The 20,183-nt window shown below is 36.1% G+C and overlaps 2 protein-coding genes across 8 annotated transcripts in view; both read left to right on the forward strand.

Annotated features, from left to right (window-relative positions):
* Nucleotides 1-4,235, forward strand: part of LOC148845328 (MutS2) — a 31,697-nt gene extending 27,462 nt beyond the window's left edge. For 2 of the 6 annotated variants that reach the window (XM_088954941.1, XM_088954944.1), the window contains 3 exons: nucleotides 1,706-1,778; nucleotides 3,734-3,766; nucleotides 3,857-4,235. In XM_088954941.1, the coding sequence (XP_088811067.1) occupies nucleotides 1,706-1,778; nucleotides 3,734-3,766; nucleotides 3,857-3,870 (120 nt within the window). In that variant the 3' untranslated portion in view covers nucleotides 3,871-4,235. Of the gene's footprint in view, nucleotides 1-1,705; nucleotides 1,779-3,733 lie in introns of all 6 variants that reach the window. The other 4 variants (XM_088954945.1, XM_088954942.1, XM_088954940.1 and 1 more) reach the window with 2 other exon arrangements.
* Nucleotides 4,236-9,850: 5,615 nt separating this feature from the next.
* LOC148845330 (uncharacterized) lies at nucleotides 9,851-14,690 on the forward strand. 2 transcript variants are annotated; one of them, XM_088953475.1, is made up of 3 exons: nucleotides 9,851-10,152; nucleotides 10,856-10,987; nucleotides 11,089-14,690. In XM_088953475.1, the coding sequence occupies exon 3, from the start codon at nucleotides 11,090-11,092 to the stop codon at nucleotides 14,411-14,413; it is 3,324 nt and encodes a 1,107-aa protein (XP_088809601.1). In that variant the 5' UTR covers nucleotides 9,851-10,152; nucleotides 10,856-10,987; nucleotide 11,089; the 3' UTR covers nucleotides 14,414-14,690. The 2 variants fall into 2 exon arrangements, with proteins under 2 accessions (XP_088809601.1, XP_088809600.1); XM_088953474.1 differs by having other exon boundaries at nucleotides 10,856-14,690.
* The last annotated feature ends 5,493 nt before the right edge of the window (nucleotides 14,691-20,183 follow it).

The raw sequence follows: 20,183 nt of genomic DNA on the forward strand, positions 1-20,183 counted from the left end.
GATTTTCGAGCCTTCTAATTTCCAAACTTCCTCCTCTTTTCCTCTCTCTCTCTCTTTCTCTCTCTCTCTCCTCCTCTTTTACAGATTTAGAGTGAAAACATAGTATCAGAGGCTTCAGAGCAGTGATCTAGGTGGTAGAAGACTGTAGATTGAGTTTTCTCTAAATTGAACTTTTTATTTTGGATTGGGAGATACGAAAACCCACATTGGACTGATTTGTATACCTGTGCCCTTGTTTTTTTTTCCTTCTTTCTTGGTCGTACTAGTTCTCTATAACAATCAATGCTGTGAGGAAGGTTTTCCTCGAGGTGTTTGCCCCAGTTATGGTGCTATAGTGGGTCATAGGGGTCTGTTCCAGCAATTATTTGCTGTACCTCTCTACCACATGTGATTACAGATTGGTTGTGATTACAATTTGCTGTGTTGGGGCTGTGTGACTAGTATATTCCAAATTACAGCAGTTTTTTCTGGGTTTCGGCTAGGGTTTCAGGCTTCAATCCTTGATCGAGCGTTGGTGGAATGATCAATCCTGTGTTTCGCACCTTGTGAGAGTGTGGGTGATCACCGTGATGGCAACAGACGATTCAGCTTCTTCTGGAGTTAGTTTCTCTCAAGTAACTTCAAGTTTAGGGGTTTGATAGCATGAATTTTCCCATTCCGGTCAGTCCATTGAATGGGTTGAACATGATAGATGGACTAGAAAAATAGTATGGTTATGTCTTGGCTCCTTGTTGCTATGGAACTGGAGGTGAGGAAGAACTTTATGTGGGCTGATACAACAAATGAGATTTGGGAGCAGGCAAAATTGATCTATTCAGAGCAGAGGCATTATGCTAAGATTTACCAGTTAGAGGCTAAATCATCTACTTGTAAGCATGGTGATTGTAGTTTGTCTGCTTACTATTCAACCCTTTACCTCATTTTGGAAAGACTTGGACCACTACCAAACTATCGAATGGAAGAAAGATGATGATGCAAAAACATACAAGAAGTTAGTATCTCAACAACGAGTTTTTATTAGGGGTGTCTATAAAAAATTGAAAAACCGAACCGATCCAGAAAATGCAGTTAACAAAACCGATCAGTTTGGTTTTTGGTTAATCTAGAAAAAAACTGGCGGTTAACTGAACCGACCGATATCTATATTTATATGTATATTTTATATATTTTTAATACATGTCACATATTTTCTATATATTATATATTTTCTTTTTATAATATTTATAATATATTATATATCATTTATTATTTATAATATAATATTATACATATATTTATATAATATATGTTATAAATATCAAAAACCAGAAAACCGAAGCGGTCAAAACCGAAATTGGCGGGCTGGTTAACCGGTGGTACGGGTTCGGTTTCGGTTTGGAGAAATAAAAAAACTGGTAGGACAAATTTGGTGTGAAAAAATTGTCCATGGTTCGGTTAACCGAACTGTGGACACCCCTAGTTTTTATGTTCTTGTTAGGCTTGAATCCTGTGCATGAACCTCTTCGTGTTCAGATTTTGGGTAGTAGTGACTTTCCTTCAGTCTAGGAAGTATATGCCATTGTGCAGTCTGAGGAGAGTAGACAGAGTGTGAGGTTGCAATTTTAGAAGAATTGTTTTTTGCACTGAACTTTTTAATTGTCCTGGTTGCAATTTTTGTTGATATTATTGGACATTAATGTTGTACATTGAACTTGTGCTTTGACAGGATGATAGCAGGGAGGCTGCATCAACATTATTCCCATCATTGAGTTCCCTATTGAAGAGGAAGAAGGATCATGGTATGCATTTTGTTTATTATGGAACTTTTGAAGTTTAGGCAGGTTAGGCCAGCTAGTGCTCAAGAACTCCTTGGTTTTGTTCTGAAGAAACTTGGATGGGACAAACTAGAATATTCTGACCTTGGGATCACAAACAACTACATGGGTCATCCATTATAAATAGATATTAATGTATTGAAAAGTCAAAGGTAATGAAGGTCACCCAAAGTGGCATTGGAATACTTCACTTTCCCATCAGAATTGAGGTCTTGTATAAAAAATGGCAAGGAGAAAAGGAAAGATGTGTGATATGTCAATAATGTAATCCTAGCCCTTGCATTGGAGTTTCACCAATCTAGAAGGAAAGGAAAATGGTGTCTTATCATTGTGATGAGAAAAATAAGACAATAAGAGTTCTAATTGAAGCTTGAAGCATGAATACCACAGGCACACGATGAATGTAATGGCTAAGGTAACAGATGTTAGCCCAACCAGTGATGGAAGGTCTATTGATGTACATATAATCATTTTCTAATAATCAATAAAATCTTAACAGTTACCAATATCAATAAAAGGTTGAAGCTTGAATATTTGATTACTTGGGAATGAGAGAATACATGGCCATTTATTGAAGAAAGCAATAACAGTGTCTGAAGTTGAAGCAAAAAAAAAAAGGCCTCTGAAGAGTTAACCCTAAATTGCATAACTTTTCAGTTGTCACTCAAAAAAATATCTGAATGTAGAGAATGCTGAGTTTTGAAAAATGTCAATTGACCATTTTAACCTTGAATTGGAGAATGTTTGTTTAATTATTTAATAAATTAATTAAATAATTATCAAATAGTGAAATTGATTAAAAAATATAAATAATTAACTAATTATTTAAAACTAAAATTAGTATATATTTAATGAAGTAAAAAATAATTAAATAATAAATGACAAAATAAAATAATAAAACACTGACTAATAATTAAATAATACTTAATAAATAAATAGAAATGATTAAATAAGAGATATTCATATATAATTATAAAAATAATTAATTATTTTATTAATTACATAAATAAAAATAATTGAATTAATAAATAATTAGTAATAGTAGTGAGGTAAGGTGAATGTAGAAGGGTATTTTTGAAAGAAGATTGTACAGAGTTTGTGACCTGAAAAGAATCAAGTACATTTAAGATTTGTAGCAAACAATTGAACTGAATGCTTGAAGACCTCTTAAAAGTCCACTGATAAAAAAAAAGACCTCTTAAAAGTCCACTGATAAAAAAAAGACCTCTTAAAAGTCTTGGGAGACTGTGGGTGACACCCCCTGATGTGCCATACTTGGCCTCTTGGAAGCATCCTGGTTTTTTGGCTGAAGGAAAAGTTCTCTGGTGTTCCCTCCCCCTCACACTATACTGGAAGCCCTTTCCCATCGAAGTGGTAATCAGAAAAAAGGAATGATCACACTTCTTCGGTTGATGGAGGTCCTGAAGATTTTTTCTCTTGTCCCCCTTCACTCTTTTATGTATCAGTGGAGAAATATCATTTATTAAGTTTTTGTGGATATATGTATAGAGCTGACAAGGTTTTTTGAATCAGCTGTATAGCAGCATTGTATATGCTTTCAGGGGTTCCCTGCCCCTTTTTTTATAGTAATACAAATCTCAGACCATTTATCAAAAAGAAAAAAAAGGACTTAAGAGGTCTTCAGCATGCAGATGTAAGTGCTACTGAACAAGGGCCATTGTATCTATCTGAACTGCACAAATATATTAGTAATTCATCAAACTTTGTTATCTATCACCATTGGAACCCATTTTAAATGATTGGAAAGGAATAAAGCTTTTTTTTTTTTTTAAGCTATTTCTCTTCTTCCTTTGATTAGTAAATAACTCCTCAATTTTATAACATGGTGAAGAAATGACATGTCATTAAACATAGATACCTCTCCAGCCTTTTAAACCATGCTTCTTTGATACTTGTAGGCCGAGCAGAGGCTCTTCTTATTGCTGCTTATGGTAAAGGCCTCAGGTTAAATTCAGACATGTATCACAGTAAACTTGATGGGTTATAATTGGGAGAATTCTCCTTTTTTCTGCCAAGTACAGATTTTAGATGCTGATGGTGTGGTTTACTGTGCCAAAAGTGAAGACATGGATGAAAACTTGTTGATGAAACAGCTTTAGGAGTTATGGATAACATGCAAAAGCTTTGTTGCTTCTTCAATTTGAAGGTAATACAATAGTCAACAATATCATCATTCAATATTGAAGGGTTAAAGTGTTGCTGTATCCTTCCATTCTTATTGATCTAACCAAGAAATGAATTGCACATCTATGATGCAAAAATGAAGTGCTGCTTTATCGCTTTATTGTAATTTTGTAGCCTTTCCTTTTCAAGAAATTATACCTTTTCTGTTCAGCATTGTTTATATTATATTTTATTTTATTTTAATATTATCTGCAGATCAGTTGTAGTTCAGTTAAATCATTGCCTGATTGCTTTTTTTATGTTTTTTTTGAAATCATTGCCTGATTGCTATGGTGTACTGTGTACAAAAATGCATTATTAGGAGCTCATTCCAATACAATAACTATAGTAGAGTTTTGGCTCATTAAGACTAAAACTATGAATGATCAATTGGTCAAGTCTTCCAGTTCTCTGCTAGCCTTTTAATTAGTGAAAGTAGTACATACACTGCATCAACAGGTGTTAAGGTCTTGAGCTGGCCCACTCTAAGGCAAAAGAACAACACATTCATCATGAGCTACTGAGAGATGCATCTTTGGCATTGTTTTAGTTTTGTATTATCAGAATTAGCCGGAAAAGGTACATAAGGTAATGGTGTATCGGTGGATTTTTGTGATCATTTCATGATGCTGGTTTCTGGTGTTGGATCTCTTGGAGTGGCCCGACATAGCACTCAGCAGTGCAAATTATCAGAAGGAACAAGAGAGATAATCTAGTCATTGTAATTGAAAGCCGGTTTTCTGGTTAGCTTTATTGGAGATAAGCTCAAATTTGACAATCTGAATACCTAAAAAGCTAGCAGTCGGAAGTCATGTTCGAGATGACCTCACAATGCTTGCATGACTAAAGATAAATTGCATGCACAACCCATCTTCTGTTCATACCCATTAGTTTTATAAAAGATCCATGGACATTGATCTTCTGTATTTTTTCCCTATTAGGGCAACCTTGAGGTATCATCTCCCAATGTTTTTCCGTCTTGCCAAGAAATAGTAGATGCTTAGATACCTTTAGAAATGGACCCAAGGTTTTAAATTTCGCAACGTATTGGTTGAATACGGGCCGATACGTATTCTTTCAGAAGAGTTCCGATACATGGAGTGTGTATAATTACATGGTTTCGTATTTTTTCATCCGTATTAGGCCGATACAGCATACCGTTTCAAGTATGTATCAGTCGATACAACCCGAAACATGTCAATACACATTATGTATACGCTGAATTTAATTTCCCTCTCATTTTTAAATTTAAATTTAATTTATCTATTCACTCTCATTAATATAAATTTTAATTAAGCTTTAAAGTTTGAGACATCATTAAATGCTAGTATTATTTAATTAAATGCTCATTTGAGTTACCTTTAATTAGGACATTTAATATGTCATTAAATGTTATTTAAGTCAAATAACTTGTTAAAATTCACAAACCAAAAGTAACAAATTTTGAACCCAAGTCATTTGCTTACAATAATAATTAATTAATCATTATGACAATTTTAATTGCTTGTTAAACACATGCTTTTTTATTCTTAAAATAAACTTTCTTTCCTTAGTTGATGTTTGATGTTTCTCAACACTCTCACTCACAATCATCTTTGTCTGTTCAATGACTATGTGATTTGAAAATAAATAAAAATGGTTTTTGGTTTCTGTATTTATGTTCTTTATATTTTTTTCACTCCCTCTCTCTCTCTCTACCTATCGTTCTCCTTCAATTTCTCTCGTTCTCTTTGTCATTGAACTCTCATTGTCCCTTAATTTCTATCGTTCTTCATCAGTTTCTCTTTTGGTCCCTCTCTTGTTCATTTTTTTCTCACATTTATATGGTATTAATCAGATTGTATAAAAGAACATGAGACCAACTTGGTATGGTTTAAAATTTATTACACTAATTTAATAAAAATTCAGGAAAAGAGAGAGAGAGAGAGAGAGAGAGAGAGAGAGAGAGAGAGAGAGAGAGGTTTTGATTTGGTTACAAATCGAAGTTGGGAGAGTGGGAGAGATAGGAGTAGGAGATTGAGAGATGATTGTGAGAGTGAGAGAGAAGGGAGGGAGATCGAGATACAAGAGGAGTGGGAGAGAAACTTAAAACCTATTTTTAGTATAGGTTTTTTGCTGTGTCCAACATGGATTAAGAGTTCCATGTTGGCAATAGCCGCATAAACCTTTGATGACATGGTGGGGGGTTTTTATAATTTGAAATATAGAAACGATTGTCAGAGTTTTGTTGGTTTCTGGACCAAACTACAACATAATTTTAAATGTACAATCGACTTTGACTATAATTTTCCTTTAAATTATGTATTTCATTTACATTATATAAAATATTTTTTACTTATTACACTTATTTTTTGTTTGTCTATGGTATCATTTGACTCAAACCACTAACCCACCATCTAAAAATAAAAATTGTTTGACTTGTAGGTTAATACTAAAATTTGTATTACATTTTCATCATTGATAGAATTATTTTTTATGTATAAAACTCATTTTTGTTCAAAATAATGAATGCACATAATTAAGGATGCACCTAATATTTTATTTTTTATAAATATATAACATTAGATATGTGCCTAGAATTTTCTCTATCTTTTTTTTTTGTGATTATTTATATTTTCTATTATTCAAAATTTTATTATTTGACTATAACATCATTTCATTTTTAGGTAGATTTTGAATTTGGCATTCCATTTTCATTATTTATTTATTAATTCTTTTGACCCCAAATGGTTGAATTGCTTATCCACCATCGGGAGGGAAGAAAGTGATTTTATTTTCAAATTACTTTTCAAAATATTTATTTTTATATTATTAAAATTAATATTATGGATTTAATTACAAGAATTTAATTATAAGAAAAATATATCTTAAATATAGAGTTTAATTAGAGAGAATAGGAAAATAATTTTATTTCCAATTGGTTTTTAATTTTATTTTTATATTCCATTTTATCAATTTTTAATTTTATTATTTAATAGTGGCAACATGGATTTAACCCATTTAACACAGAATGATTTAATTTTTTACCACCACCTAGATAAAAACACTATTTTTGCTAGGTAGATTTTAAAAGTATAAGCTTTTATGTTATTGGAATTATTAATTTATTAAGTATGGATTTAATTAATAGGACTTAATGATGAAAAGAAACAAAAACGACTTAAATATATGATTCAATGTATATGAATGTAAGTTAATAACTTAAATGTTGGATTTAATGAGAGAATTGAATGCATTGAATATCTTTAAATTACCTCTTTTCAATTCATTTAATATCAAGAACTGATTATCCTATTTGCCCTCATTTTTTATCAATAAATTTAAATATAAAAGGGAAAATTTTATCTTTAGAAAATTCCATAAATATTCTTGAGGGCATTCATGCTTTTTAAAGTAGCATAGAAAATTGTTATATTTCATCATTTGTTTCACTTCTTTTATCTAGTATCACTTAAACACTGAAAACAGAGGTTTGATCATGATGCCAGAGTGGTAGCGATAAGTCGTTGATGATTTTTTTCTTATTTTTTTTTCATATTCCTCAAACATTTTTTTTTTATTGCTTAGTGTGCACATTTTTTTAGAGTTTTGTATCAAATTTCTATTCAACCCATGTACTGTATGGGTTCACTCACTAGTATTGGCATAAATTCTTCCCACATCCCTACCCACACAATAGTGGTAGTGTCATGTGGGTGGAGATGTGGGAACTACGGGTGGATTCGACCCGAGCCAAGCCAAATAGTATGAGGCTCAAGCTTGGCTCGCCAAGGTTGTATAAGGCTCAGGCTCGAGCTTGAGCTCGGTTCAAGCTAGAATATTGAGTTCAAGCTCGGCTCGAGTAAAAAATTCATAAGCTCGATTATAATATTTTTATTATATTATATATATATATATATATATATATATATATATATATATATATTTGAGTTTGACTCGCGAGCTGAGCTCTATCAGTCTCGAGCTCGGCTCATTTTTTAATCGAGCTTGTAAATTGGGCTCGAAGTTCGATTGAAACTGAGTTGAGCTCAAGCAGCTCATGAAGAGCTTGACTCATAGCCACCCCCAATGGGAACTGGGAAGAATTTTTGGGTAGGAGATATAGAGTGATAAATTGATGGCATGGTTCAAAGTATCAATAAATGCAACAAATTTTTTGGGCATATCATGTGATTCAAAGGGTAGAATTCGTAAACCCTTTTGCTTTTTTCCATATATATATATATATATATATATCTTTTCAACAGTTCTGGGTTTTCTCTTTTAACAATAGATATGTTGGAATTCTCATGTTTGAGTTCACATCAGCATCCCACAGGGTGCGCTCCACAGCACTGGGAACCAAGGTTCAAAAAATTGTTGTGTATCAGCCAATACGTATCGTATCGGGAGCACCCCGATATGCCCCTATAAAAGGTGTATCGGGGTTCTGACCGGTTCAGTGGGTGGAGGAACCTTAAAGTGGCCCCCTGAATTAGAATTGAAAAAAAAAGTTTAAAAAATAAAAAATAATATTGAACAGTACCAACCTTGCTGGGAACATCTCCCAATGATAAATTTGGGAGATGTCTCCAATGTACGCTAAGATATGCATATGGGAGCCTGTGGGGCACTTATGTGATCTCTTCTTGTTTAAACATTAAGGACCCGCTATACATGGTGTTTCAGTTTCAGTGGGTTAAAGTCTTAAAGAATGGTTGATCTCTTGCTATTAAAACACGTTCCATTACCCTTCCAACATATCTGATACCATTGTAGCAAATAAAAAAAATAAAAAAACATGATCTGATACTGCACATTTTACCGTATGATTGGGACCTGCCATATATGAGATATAGGGTGTTAGACTGTGTTGAGAAGGTGTTCGAATCAAAGTTCAAAGTATCGATTTGTATCAGTTAATACGTATCGTATTGGAGCCTTTCCGATACGTCCTTACAGGAGATGTTTCGGGTCAAAAATTGATTAAAGGGGTAAACTAGCCTTGAACTGGCCCCTCTAAACCACATTCGAAAAAATTAAAAAAAGAGTGTCGATACAGTTTGATACACCTACCGGCGTATCGCCCTGTATCAATACTTAACCTTGGTTGGAATATATTTTATTACGTACATGTGATCCGGACTTATTAAAAAACCGATACGTATCAAACGATAGGTTAGTAAACTGTCCATGTCTCTGAGTCACCGGTTCAACTACTCGTTCACCAGTCACCATTATTGTCGGATGAAGACATTTTGTATATATAAAAGAATAAATAATGAACATGATCAGATTACCAGATTCATTTGTTATATCAGAGTTTTCTAGGAATTTGCATCAAAACTAATTCTGTTGTCACCGACCCAATGGTCAAAAGCATCTTCTAAGTGTTTGTTAAAATGTGGAGTTCAAGGAACAGGACATAACTATTTTGTTTAATTCATTAAATTGCTGTAACTTAGAAATTTAGAATTGACAATCAACCTATTCAATACGACTTCATTATCAAATAGAAAAACGAAAAAAAAAAGAAAAAAAAAACTATAGAATACGACTAATCATATAATTGTGTATAAGTATGAAATATAAATTTCAAGGTGACCACCTTCCACCTTCCTCGAAGTTTTTTATAAAGAAGCAGATGGTGAAGCCACGGTTAGCCAATGAACAGGAAACGAGTGTTTCAAATTTCAATTGTCAAACCAACGTCCCTGGCACGCAAGTGAATGCTATCTTTTCTCTCTATTGTTTTCTTGATATATATATATATATATATATATATATATATATATATATATATATATATATATATATATATATATATATATATATTGTCAAGTGTCAAGGCCAGCCCGTTAAAGCCCCATTAATCCAAGATGAGTTTTCTCAGGCATGAAAGAGTATGATGGTATAGTGGTCTAACTCTTAGGAGATCACCCTGGATCCTGAGTTCTAATTCACCATTGGTTTTAGCACTGCTTTTCTTGATGTCACACAGAACTGTATAGGGGCCATCTGGTGCAGACCCAGTAAATCAGTCCTCGATCAAAGGGAAAACCAGTATGATAGCTGTTACATGGTGTTATGCAGAAGTGCCAGCACAGAGCAGTAGTTGAGGGTTGCAGTGGATAGAACTTTTCCAATAATTTCATTACTTTAATTCTCTCAACCGGTATGTAGTTTTATCTTGTAAGGATGATGTCATAGTATCTTGTTAGGTTCTGTGGTGTCTGATTCATCAAAAAACTGTAAATTCTTCTGATCAAATGGTTGTACGAGATACAGAATGTGTTAACAACTAAAAGCAGAGATATTAGGTGTTTAATTTTGTATATATATCCTCTTATAAAAGGAATTTCTTTTTGTAAGCTTTCCACATGAAAAGCATTTCCCAATTCAACTTATTTTGAAGTTTGTCTTTCCAGGAAAAAAAAAAACTCACCTCGACTTTGTTATTGTCTTTTGAACGGGTAAAAGTTGACTGCAATCTTAAACCGTGACAGAATTAATCTAATTCAAACTTTATTTATAATTGAAACCTGACGTCCAATTTAGTACCCAAAAGAACAGAAAATACAAATTAGGCCAATAAGCAATAACTTGAATGAAGGCAATCTTTTTCCTTTTCTGGTTTCCTTTTCATTTTTAGTAGCATGATTATGTTCAACAAACTAGGAAACTTTTGTTCAAGAAAAAGAAATAGGATTTTATCATAATAATATAAGTAAGTAGTTTGTAAGTTTTTATTTAATAACTTTTTACCAAAACAAAGAAAAAATAAGGATCCTTGTATTGAACTCAAGTTTTTACTATTTTGACAATGAACCCAGTTCATGGTATGGTATCTTAATAATATATGATTGGTACTGCAACAGTGCAACAACCCTCACTAATTCTTTGAAGCAACATTTCCTCCTAGAAAGTTCTCTCCTCTGTAAGTGGAATTCCTGATCGCAAGGAATCTATACTGCTAGAGCTTTTCTCCTGCATAGTTGTACTCAAAACTAGTAAGATATTTTAATTTGTGTCTGTGTGATTATATTCTGCATTTGTTCATTTTATTATTTCTATAATTGTTGATCCACCATATGTTCTCCAATTATGACAGTATGTGTAGCATCATGGATTTCTTTGGACCAATTTGGGCAATTGGAAACTGTTTATGGGTTCCTATCAAACGTCGAATTAACTATGTAAAAGACCTAAGAGGAAATTTCCAAATACTTAACAAGGAAGTGCAGTACCTCTATAACAGGAAGGCAGATATAGAATGCGAGATAAACAGAGACATGGTTTCAAAAATGGTGACAAATGAATGTAAAGCTTGGCTTGAAAAAGTAAGGGAGGTCGAAATTAAAATGGATGTGATTGAAGCAGAGTTGAAAGAAAACAAGAAATGTCTCAGTGGATGGTGCCCATGGCCCAACATTTGTTGGCGCAAGAAGGTAGGCAGATGTATAGTTCAAGTTCTAGATGATGTTGCAAAGCTGAAAGAGGAATCCGAATTCGGGGGTGGAGTGGTGGCTGATGCACCTCTAAAGGCAGTTGAGAAGTTACCTTCTTCAGTGGCAGAGGGAAACACATCCACTGATCGCACTGTGAGAAAGATATTAGACTGCATAAAAGATGACAGAGTTCAAAAAATTGGGGTCTGGGGAATGGGTGGGGTTGGCAAGACAAGGGTATTGAAGATTGTGAACAACCTACCTGAAATATGTCAGATGTTTCAAATTGTCATTTGGGTCACTGTTTCCAGCAGTTGCAGTCTACGGAAGGTCCAAAATGAGATTGCACAGCGATTGTCACTGAATTTGGCTGGTGAGTCAGATGAAAGAATTGCAAGGAAATTATGGAAGCATTTAGAAACCAAGAAGTACTTGTTATTGTTGGATGACCTTTGGCAGAGAATAGATTTGGAAGCTGTAGGAGTCCCAAATCCAAGTAAGGAAAATGGGTGCAAGATAGTATTGACATCTCGTTCCTTAGGTGTTTGTAATAAGATGGAGACTAATAAGGAAATCAAGGTTGAAATCTTATCCAATGAAGAGGCATGGAGGCTATTTCATGAAAAAGTTGGTGAAGTAGTGGATTTTCCTGGTATAACGCAAATAGCTCGATGTGTGGTTGATGAGTGCCGTGGTTTGCCACTTGCAATTCTTGTAATTGGAGGTTCCTTGAGGAATGAGAATAATGTTCGTGTATGGAGGAATGCCCTGAAAGAGTTGAGTTCAGCTAAATATGAGATTATTGATGATATAGAAGACTCAGTGTTCAATAAATTGAAGTTCAGTTATGACCAATTAAGCAACGAAAATGTGAGGAATTGCTTCTTATATGCTGCATTGTACCCAGAAGACTTTGAAATTCCAGTAGCTGAACTAATAGAACACTGGTTATGGGAAGGATTTATAACTGAAGGTGAGAAAAACATGGAAGAGGCACAAGATAAAGGGCATGCGATAGTAAATCGCTTGGTAAATGCTTCTTTGTTAGAAAGGATCGAGAGAGAGCATCAATTGAATGTCAAGATGCATGATGTGATTAGAGATCTAGCACTAAGAATTACATCACCATCATCATCATCATCTCTTCAGGATGGCAGAAACCATGGTCATCGCTTCTTGGTGAGAGCAGGTAGGAGAACGGATGATCCACCAGACAGAGAAGAATGGAAGCATGTGCACAAGATCTCATTGATGCAAAGTGGGATTTGGAGACTACCTGAGGCACCTGAATGTACCTCCCTCCTTACCTTATTGCTGCAGAACAATTATGATTTAGAGACAATCCCAGAATCATTCTTTGAGCACATGCACAATCTTCGAGTCCTGAATTTATCCCTGACTTCTGTCCAGGAGCTACCATCATCTTTTTGCAAGCTAGAAAGCCTTCAAGTACTGAACCTATCAGGCACTTCTATCCAAGAGCTACCATCATCTTTCTCCAAGCTAGAAAGCCTTCGAGTCCTGAATTTATCAGAAACTGCTATCCATGAGTTGCGACCATCTCTTTTCAAACTATCAAACCTCCAAGTCCTGAACCTATCAATGACCAAGATCCGGGAATTGCCTTCATCTTTTCCCAAACATGTAAATCTTCGAGTCCTGAACTTATCAAAGACTGCTATACATGAGCTACCATTTCCTTTATCAAATCTTGTAAATCTTAAAGATCTTGACTTATCAGGCACTGACATTCAAGAGCTACCATTGTCTTTGTCCAACCTGGTAATTCTTCGTCGGTTATATCTACGTAGTCGTGAAATAAGGACTCTTCCATGCCAAATAGGAAATCTGAAGAGCCTTGAAGTTCTTCATCTTGGAGATTATATTGACTATTTGCCAACGGAAGTTGGGAAGCTGACTCATCTTAGAAGTTTGCATGTATCATTTCGGTTTAGTAAAATACTGGAAGAGAAAAGGATGATACCTAATGGCATGTTATTTAGGTTACCTCTACTCGAAGACTTGAGCTTAAATATAGGCGGAGTCTACTGGAATGATCACAGGCCTGTGATAGATGAAAACTGGTCTAGTATTGCAGAAGCTGTAGCTGAAGAGTTGGCCACCTTGAAACGACTAAACCATCTTAATTTTTTCTTCACCAAAATGGAGTCATTCAGTCGTTTCATCCGAGAAAGTTGTGCATGGAAGGATAAGTGCTTAACTTCATTCCGCCTTTTGGTTGGTTGTGATGATATAGAGACTCTGCATACATCATATTTTGAACATGAACATGAAGGGGTGAGATATTTGAGGTTGCGGGGGACTAATGACATCTCCAATAAGATCATGGAGGTTCTCAGAAGGGCTTGTGCTTTCCGGTTGATCTGTCATGAGATTGCTAGATATCTGTCAGAATTTGGGTTGGAAAACATGAATGGACTAGAATTTTGTGAAGTTGGTTATTGCAAAAAGATGGAGACCTTAGTCCTCATAGATGATGGGAATGGCTTAACTTGTAGTAGCAGTAGCAATTCAAGCAGAAGCCATGCAGTTCTACCAAGGATTGAAATGTTGCATTTGCATAATCTCCACAGCTTCATGACCATTTGGGGGAAGGGGCCAGTGCCACCTCAAAGCCTAAATTGCTTGAGAATTTTGAAAGTGGAAAATTGTCCAATGCTGCAGTATCTCTTCTCAAAGCCAGCAGCTCAACAACTATCAACCCTTCAACAACTTGAAGTGAGAAGCTGTCCAAAAATCCAAGAAATTGTGAATGGAAGAGATGGTAAGAGCAGTGATGATGAATTCATCTACTTGCTACAGCTGAAGCATCTGAAGCTTGTTGAGCTGCCAAAACTAGTGAGTATATGCAAAGGGGTCTCCTTGGTTGCACTCTCATCATTTTCAGTACGTGCTTATGATTGTCCAAACCTAAAATGTGAATGGTGGGTAGATGATGGAACTGGTCAAATGGTAAAAAAGGCCTAAAACTGAGGGAAAAAAAAAACCCAAGTGAGGGTGAAGCACTGCATGCATTTTCATTAATGGACACTGGGATCAAGGAAGATAGTGAGACCATCAACGTTTAAACAACTCTATTAACTTTCTATTCAAGCTCCAGTTTCCAATCAGGAAGACAATTCCTTTGGCTTATTGGTTGAAAAGAATTGTATATGCTTTTCTTTCTGAACTGTGTAAAATATTTGTATTGATTAAGGGGTGATTTTATCTTAATTTCTCATAAAAGGCTAATGGCTAATCGTGTTATTGTAACAAATTTGCATTTTAACTACGATAAACTACCTTGTAGATTACACCTTATGGCTGTGTTTGGCTTGACAGAAAATAAGAGAGAAAGTTCATGAGGAATTACATGAATCTTTTGTTAAGAACTTTCCCTCAACATTCTGTTTCTCTCTTATTTTCTATCAAATCAAACATAACCTATCCCATGTGAATAAGGTTCAAACCTAAAAAGCATAAGGTGCCATTGTAGAAATTGCAATTTAATATAGAACAGGTGCAACCACCTTACCAAACCTTAAGTTTTGCACATTGTGTGTGTGTAATTTGTGAATTTATGCAACGTATATATGTATACTACAATTTATAGTATCATGTATACTTTGGAGTATATTCAAATGTACACTGCTCAAGCACTAATATGTTACAAACATATACCTATATGTTATGCTCTCTCTCTTCCCGTTTAGGTTGTTTTGGTCTTTGGAATGACTTTCTTGGGTTTTGACTTTGGCTTGGTTTGGGCCTATGCCCATGATCTAATTCTTAAGGTTGGGTCTGGATTGGTCTTAAATCCAACCCAAAATACCCATATTGCACCCTGTTGAGATGGGCCTAGTTGTCTTTATTCTTTTTTTTTTTTTTTGATCAATAAAACTTTCATTAAATCGTTAGTAGAAAATTTACAGGAGGAAGACAAACACACTTGTCTTCCAAGAGCCACTAAGAGCTTCATAAAAGGAAGAAAAAGAGAAGAATACACTAAAGTTACAACTTAGCCCAAAACAGTGAATCCCTTTCTGCCCCTTGTTTAGCTAAACCGCCAGCTAGGGAATTAGCCAATCTTTTAGCCCAACATGTCTTAACTTCCATCTCCCGCACCAGCCACATGAATTTCCTCCTCTCATTGTTATACTTCCATAAACCATTTTGATCTTTAGTCAGCCATCCTATCACCACCTTTGAATCCCCTTCAATTATGAGTTTCTTGATGTTCGACTCCTTAGCTTTCCGGACTCCTTCCATAACTGCAAAGGTCTCAGCTCTAAGGGAGTCACCAACTCCAATTGGGCCTGAGAACATGGCAGAGATGACCCCATTTTCGTCCCTAAAAACACCTCCAATCCCTGATTGCCCCGGATTTCCCCTACTGCATCCATCAAAGTTTAATTTCAAGAATCCACTAGGTGGGGGAGTCCAAGCCACTTTCATTACTGACTTGGTCTATGTGCAAATTGCAATTTCACCCCACTTCCTCAACATGTCATCCACAGTGTAATCTGTGAATAGTTCCAAATATTTCAGCCACTGTACCGCCCTAATATGTATGATAGCTCTCAGATCTGCTGCTCCTCTTTGGGTTTTTGAGAATACCCTGGAGTTTCTTTCCTCCCACAATGTCCGACATACTGCAACCCTTAGTCCTCTCCACATTATCCTTCCCCTTTTTATCCGCCACCTAAAAAAGGTAGGGGAGAAAAGGCCCTGCAATCTGATGGGGGATTCCATCTGTGTCCAAATAAGGAGGAAGCCCAATCCCAAATTGACCTCGCAAAGTGGCAAGACACCAATAAGTGAAAACCAGTCTCCCCATCCTCTTTACATAGAACACACCACTGAGGTGACAAACAAGTATTGGGTCTCTTCTTTTGGAGTAGATCACTAGTGTTAATTCTTTCTAGATAGGCTTCCCAAAAATAACTACCAACCCTAGGAGGTATTGCTCTGCACCAAACCTCACCAACAGGAAAAGGGGGAAAGGTAGGACTGGTGGACTGACTTAAGACTTTGAAGAACGAGGCACAAGAGAAGATGCCATTGGGGTTAGGTGTCCAAATTCTAGAATCCTCCCTAGTGGGGTCTAAGACAACGTTATCAAGAAGTACAATAAGGCTCGAAATATTGTCGAGGTCTAAGTCCCTCAAATCCCTTCTTAAACCCAAGTTCCACCTAATCCCAAAAGTGGAAGAGGACGGGGTGATGAAAGACGAGATCGACTCATTTTTCAAATAAAAAAGAGCATACAAAGAAGGAAATTGATCCTTTAAAGGGGCGCTCCCCACCCAGGTTTGTTCCCAAAATTTTATGGAGTTACCGGAATTCAAGTCATACATGATATTAGGGGAGAAAATTGGTAGCAGGTCATGAATGGCTTTCCAAGGAGAGTTGCTTGTGGTCCTAGCTCTAATTCCAGCGTCCCATCCATTGTCCTCCATCCCATGTATACTTGCCACTATTTTAACCCATAGCTTCTCCTTCTCCATAGGGAACCTCCACAACCACTTCTCCAATAGAGTCATATTCCTTCTCCTGATACTCCCAAGCCCCACGCCACCACAAGACTTACTCCTACACACTATCTCCTAGCTAATTCTGTGATCCTTCTTCTCCTCTCCTGGTTCCCACAGGAAATCTCTCATAAACTTCTCTAATCTATTAGCAACCTTCACTGGGATTTTAAACACCGATAGAGAAAAGATGGGTAAGTTAGCAAGCGTGGCCTTAATTAGTGTAATTCTCTCACTAAGAGAGGTAGTTCTTTTTCCAAGATACCAATATTTTTTCAAACCTTTCCACCACCGGGTTCCAAAAGCTCTCTCGCGTGGGATTATCACCTAATGGCAACCCTAAGTAGTTCAAAGGCCACTCCGAAACTTCACACCCAAACATTTCAACACTCTCCCTGAGCTCTCTCCTCTAGGTTCACCCCCACTATACAACTTTTCCCAATGTTAACCTTCAAGTTAGATATTTGCTCAAACAGTTGTATCACCAACTTCAAGTTCCTGATCAAGCTCACATTACTGCCTTCACAAAATAGAATCGTGTCATCCGCAAACTGTAAGTGAGTGAGGGGGGTTTCCACCCTCCCAACTCTCTAGCCTCTAATGAGCCCCCTAGCATTTGCTCTGTGAATCAGTTTCACCAGAACTTCCGCAATTAGAATGATCAAGAAAGGAGACAGGGGGTCTCATTGTCTTATACCCCTACTAGCTAGATAGAAATCTACCATTGTCCCATTCACTAGTACTAAATAATGACAACTCCTGACACAACCCATGATCCACTTGCACCATCTAGTCCCAAACCCAAATTTAGTCAAAACTCTCCTCAAGAAATCCCAGTCCACCAAGTCATAAGCCTTTTCCAAGTCCAACTTACAAACCACTCCCTTCTTATCCCTCTTAAAGTTCTCCACACTCTCATTAGCAATTAAAATTTGATCAGTAATTTGTCTTCCACTCACAAAGGCTCCTTGATAGTGTGCAATGATATCGGGCAATACCTTCTTCAACCTCATAGACAACACTTTTGCAATGATCTTATACAAGCTATTAACTAGGCTAATTGGCTTAAAATCCTTGGGGTGGGATGCATCTTTCTTTTTTGGAATTAAAGCTATAAATGTAGAGTTCACACCCGGATTGACAATTCCTCTCCTGAAAAACTCCTCAAACACTCGCAAGAGATCATCTTTCAAGATATCCCAACAGTCCTGATAAAAAGCCATTGTGAACCCATCCGGCCCTGGAGCTTTAGTTCTATGCATAGAAAACACAACCTCCTTGATCTCTTCTAGAGTAAAGCTTCTTTCCAGCCTTCTCCTGTTCTCCACCCCTACATCTGGCCAGTCCAAACCTTCTACTCACATGCCTTCTTAGAATAGATTTGAAGTGCTCCACACAGGCCCTGGCAATTTCCTCTTGTTGTACTAACTCGACTCCATCTACTACCAATTTGGAGATAAAGTTCTTACTTCTCCTGCCATCTGCTAGAGAATGGAAATACCTATGTTTCTGTCTCCCTCTTGCAACCACTTACATCGAGATTTTTGCCTCCAACTAATTTCCTCCTTGTGCAGACAATCCTCTACCTGTCTTCTCAAATCTCTCCTGAGATCATTGTCTTCCTCTCCAAATTTTCCCCTTTCTTCTTTAGAGTCAAGGCTTTTAATCTTATCCATCAAATCTCCCTTTCTTTTTTCTATCCTCCCAAATTCTATCAAGTTCCACTCCTTGATTCTTGCTTTCAAGAATTGTAGTTTCTTATGAAATCTCATTCCCTCCCATTCCACTAGTGGGTTACAGTCATGCCACCATTCCCTCACTTTGTTTGTAAACCATGGATGAAGTAACCACATATTTTCAAATCTAAAGGGGGTAGAACCTCCACACCTTTCCTCATATAATATTATGGGCCAGTGATCTGAGGTAACCCTTGGGAGAGCTCTAGAAGCCAAGGTTCCCTAATGTTCTTTCCAATCCAAAGAGAACATGAATCTATCCAGTTTAGAGCAAATGAGTCTAGATTGGAGGTTTGACCATATAAATGTCTTATGGGCTAAGGGAATCTCTTTAAGCTCAAAGGCATCCACAAAACTATTAAATTTCCTCATGCTTTTTGTCACCCTCTAGTTAACTTTATTGGACTCCTCCGAGAATCTGAGGATATGCTTTTTGTCACCCTCATGCTTATTGGCGGCTACGGTTAATCTAAGAATATTGGTTGACTTCTTACTTTTTTCTCATTCTCTTTTCTTCTCTATTGCTGAAATCTTCATCTTCCTCCTCTTTTCCTTCACAAGAAATTCAACTAAATCTGCAATCAATGATTTCTACTCACCCTTATTTTTAAGATGGTCATCTTTCCACTTGGAATATTTTTGGGAGGAAAAAAATACTAGAATATGAAATGAGGGAAGGGAGATGGAACCTATAACGCAATCAATAGAACAGATAGCAGTTTTCCTGCTCGAAAGTGTTGCTAACGTCAGATTTTTGCTTTCAACAAATAGAGAAAGGGTGGAAAACTTGATCCTATTTGTTTCTCTTTTATGAAACCATAAACAGCTTTAAGAAACAGCCGGATTTGGTTGTGAAAAGCATGAAAAAACTTGACCATACTTGTTTCTCCCTCATGAAATGAAACCATAAACAGCTTTAAGAAACAGACGGATTTGGTTGTGAAAAGCTTACAGATTAGCTGCTGCTAACTATTACTGCTTTGACATGGATGAGTTATAAAATTGAATCCATCAATGCTCCTCTGATTTAAGGAAAGTGAATGGTGGGAAAACTGAAAACTGAAAACATTGAAATAGGAATATAACATCTCACATTTCCAACCTGTCATTCCAGTTAGGTTAGGCTCCTTGTAGACTTGCTTCCAAAATATTGCTCAAGGGCATTTTCTTTTCATATTTGTGTCATTATAGCTTACATAAACCCTTATAAATAGTGTTAATCATCCTATGGCCACATTTACTTTTCACTACAAGTTTCAAGACTTGAAATTTCATTCTGGTTATTTAGTTATTGGATTAAGCTGTAATCATCTGTTAGCAAGGATTGAGGAATATAGTTTGGTTTTTATCATTAACTTAATAGAAGGTATGGCCCCTAATAGTGAAGTCCATACATAGTACTCGGTTGGATTGATAACATTTCCACACAAACAGGTGATTTCTTTTTCTTTTCACTTATTTACATCCTCAACATCAGGAAAGAAGGGGAAA

The sequence above is a fragment of the Nelumbo lutea genome, chromosome 7 (genome assembly GCF_056320005.1).
Source record: "Nelumbo lutea isolate HS-2025 chromosome 7, American lotus-T2T, whole genome shotgun sequence".
NCBI lineage: Eukaryota > Viridiplantae > Streptophyta > Magnoliopsida > Proteales > Nelumbonaceae > Nelumbo > Nelumbo lutea.

Coding starts and splice junctions, on each gene's coding strand:
- LOC148845330 (XM_088953474.1), top strand. CDS start 11,069: ATGTTCTCCAATTATGACAGTATGTGTAGCATCATGGATTTCTTTGGA.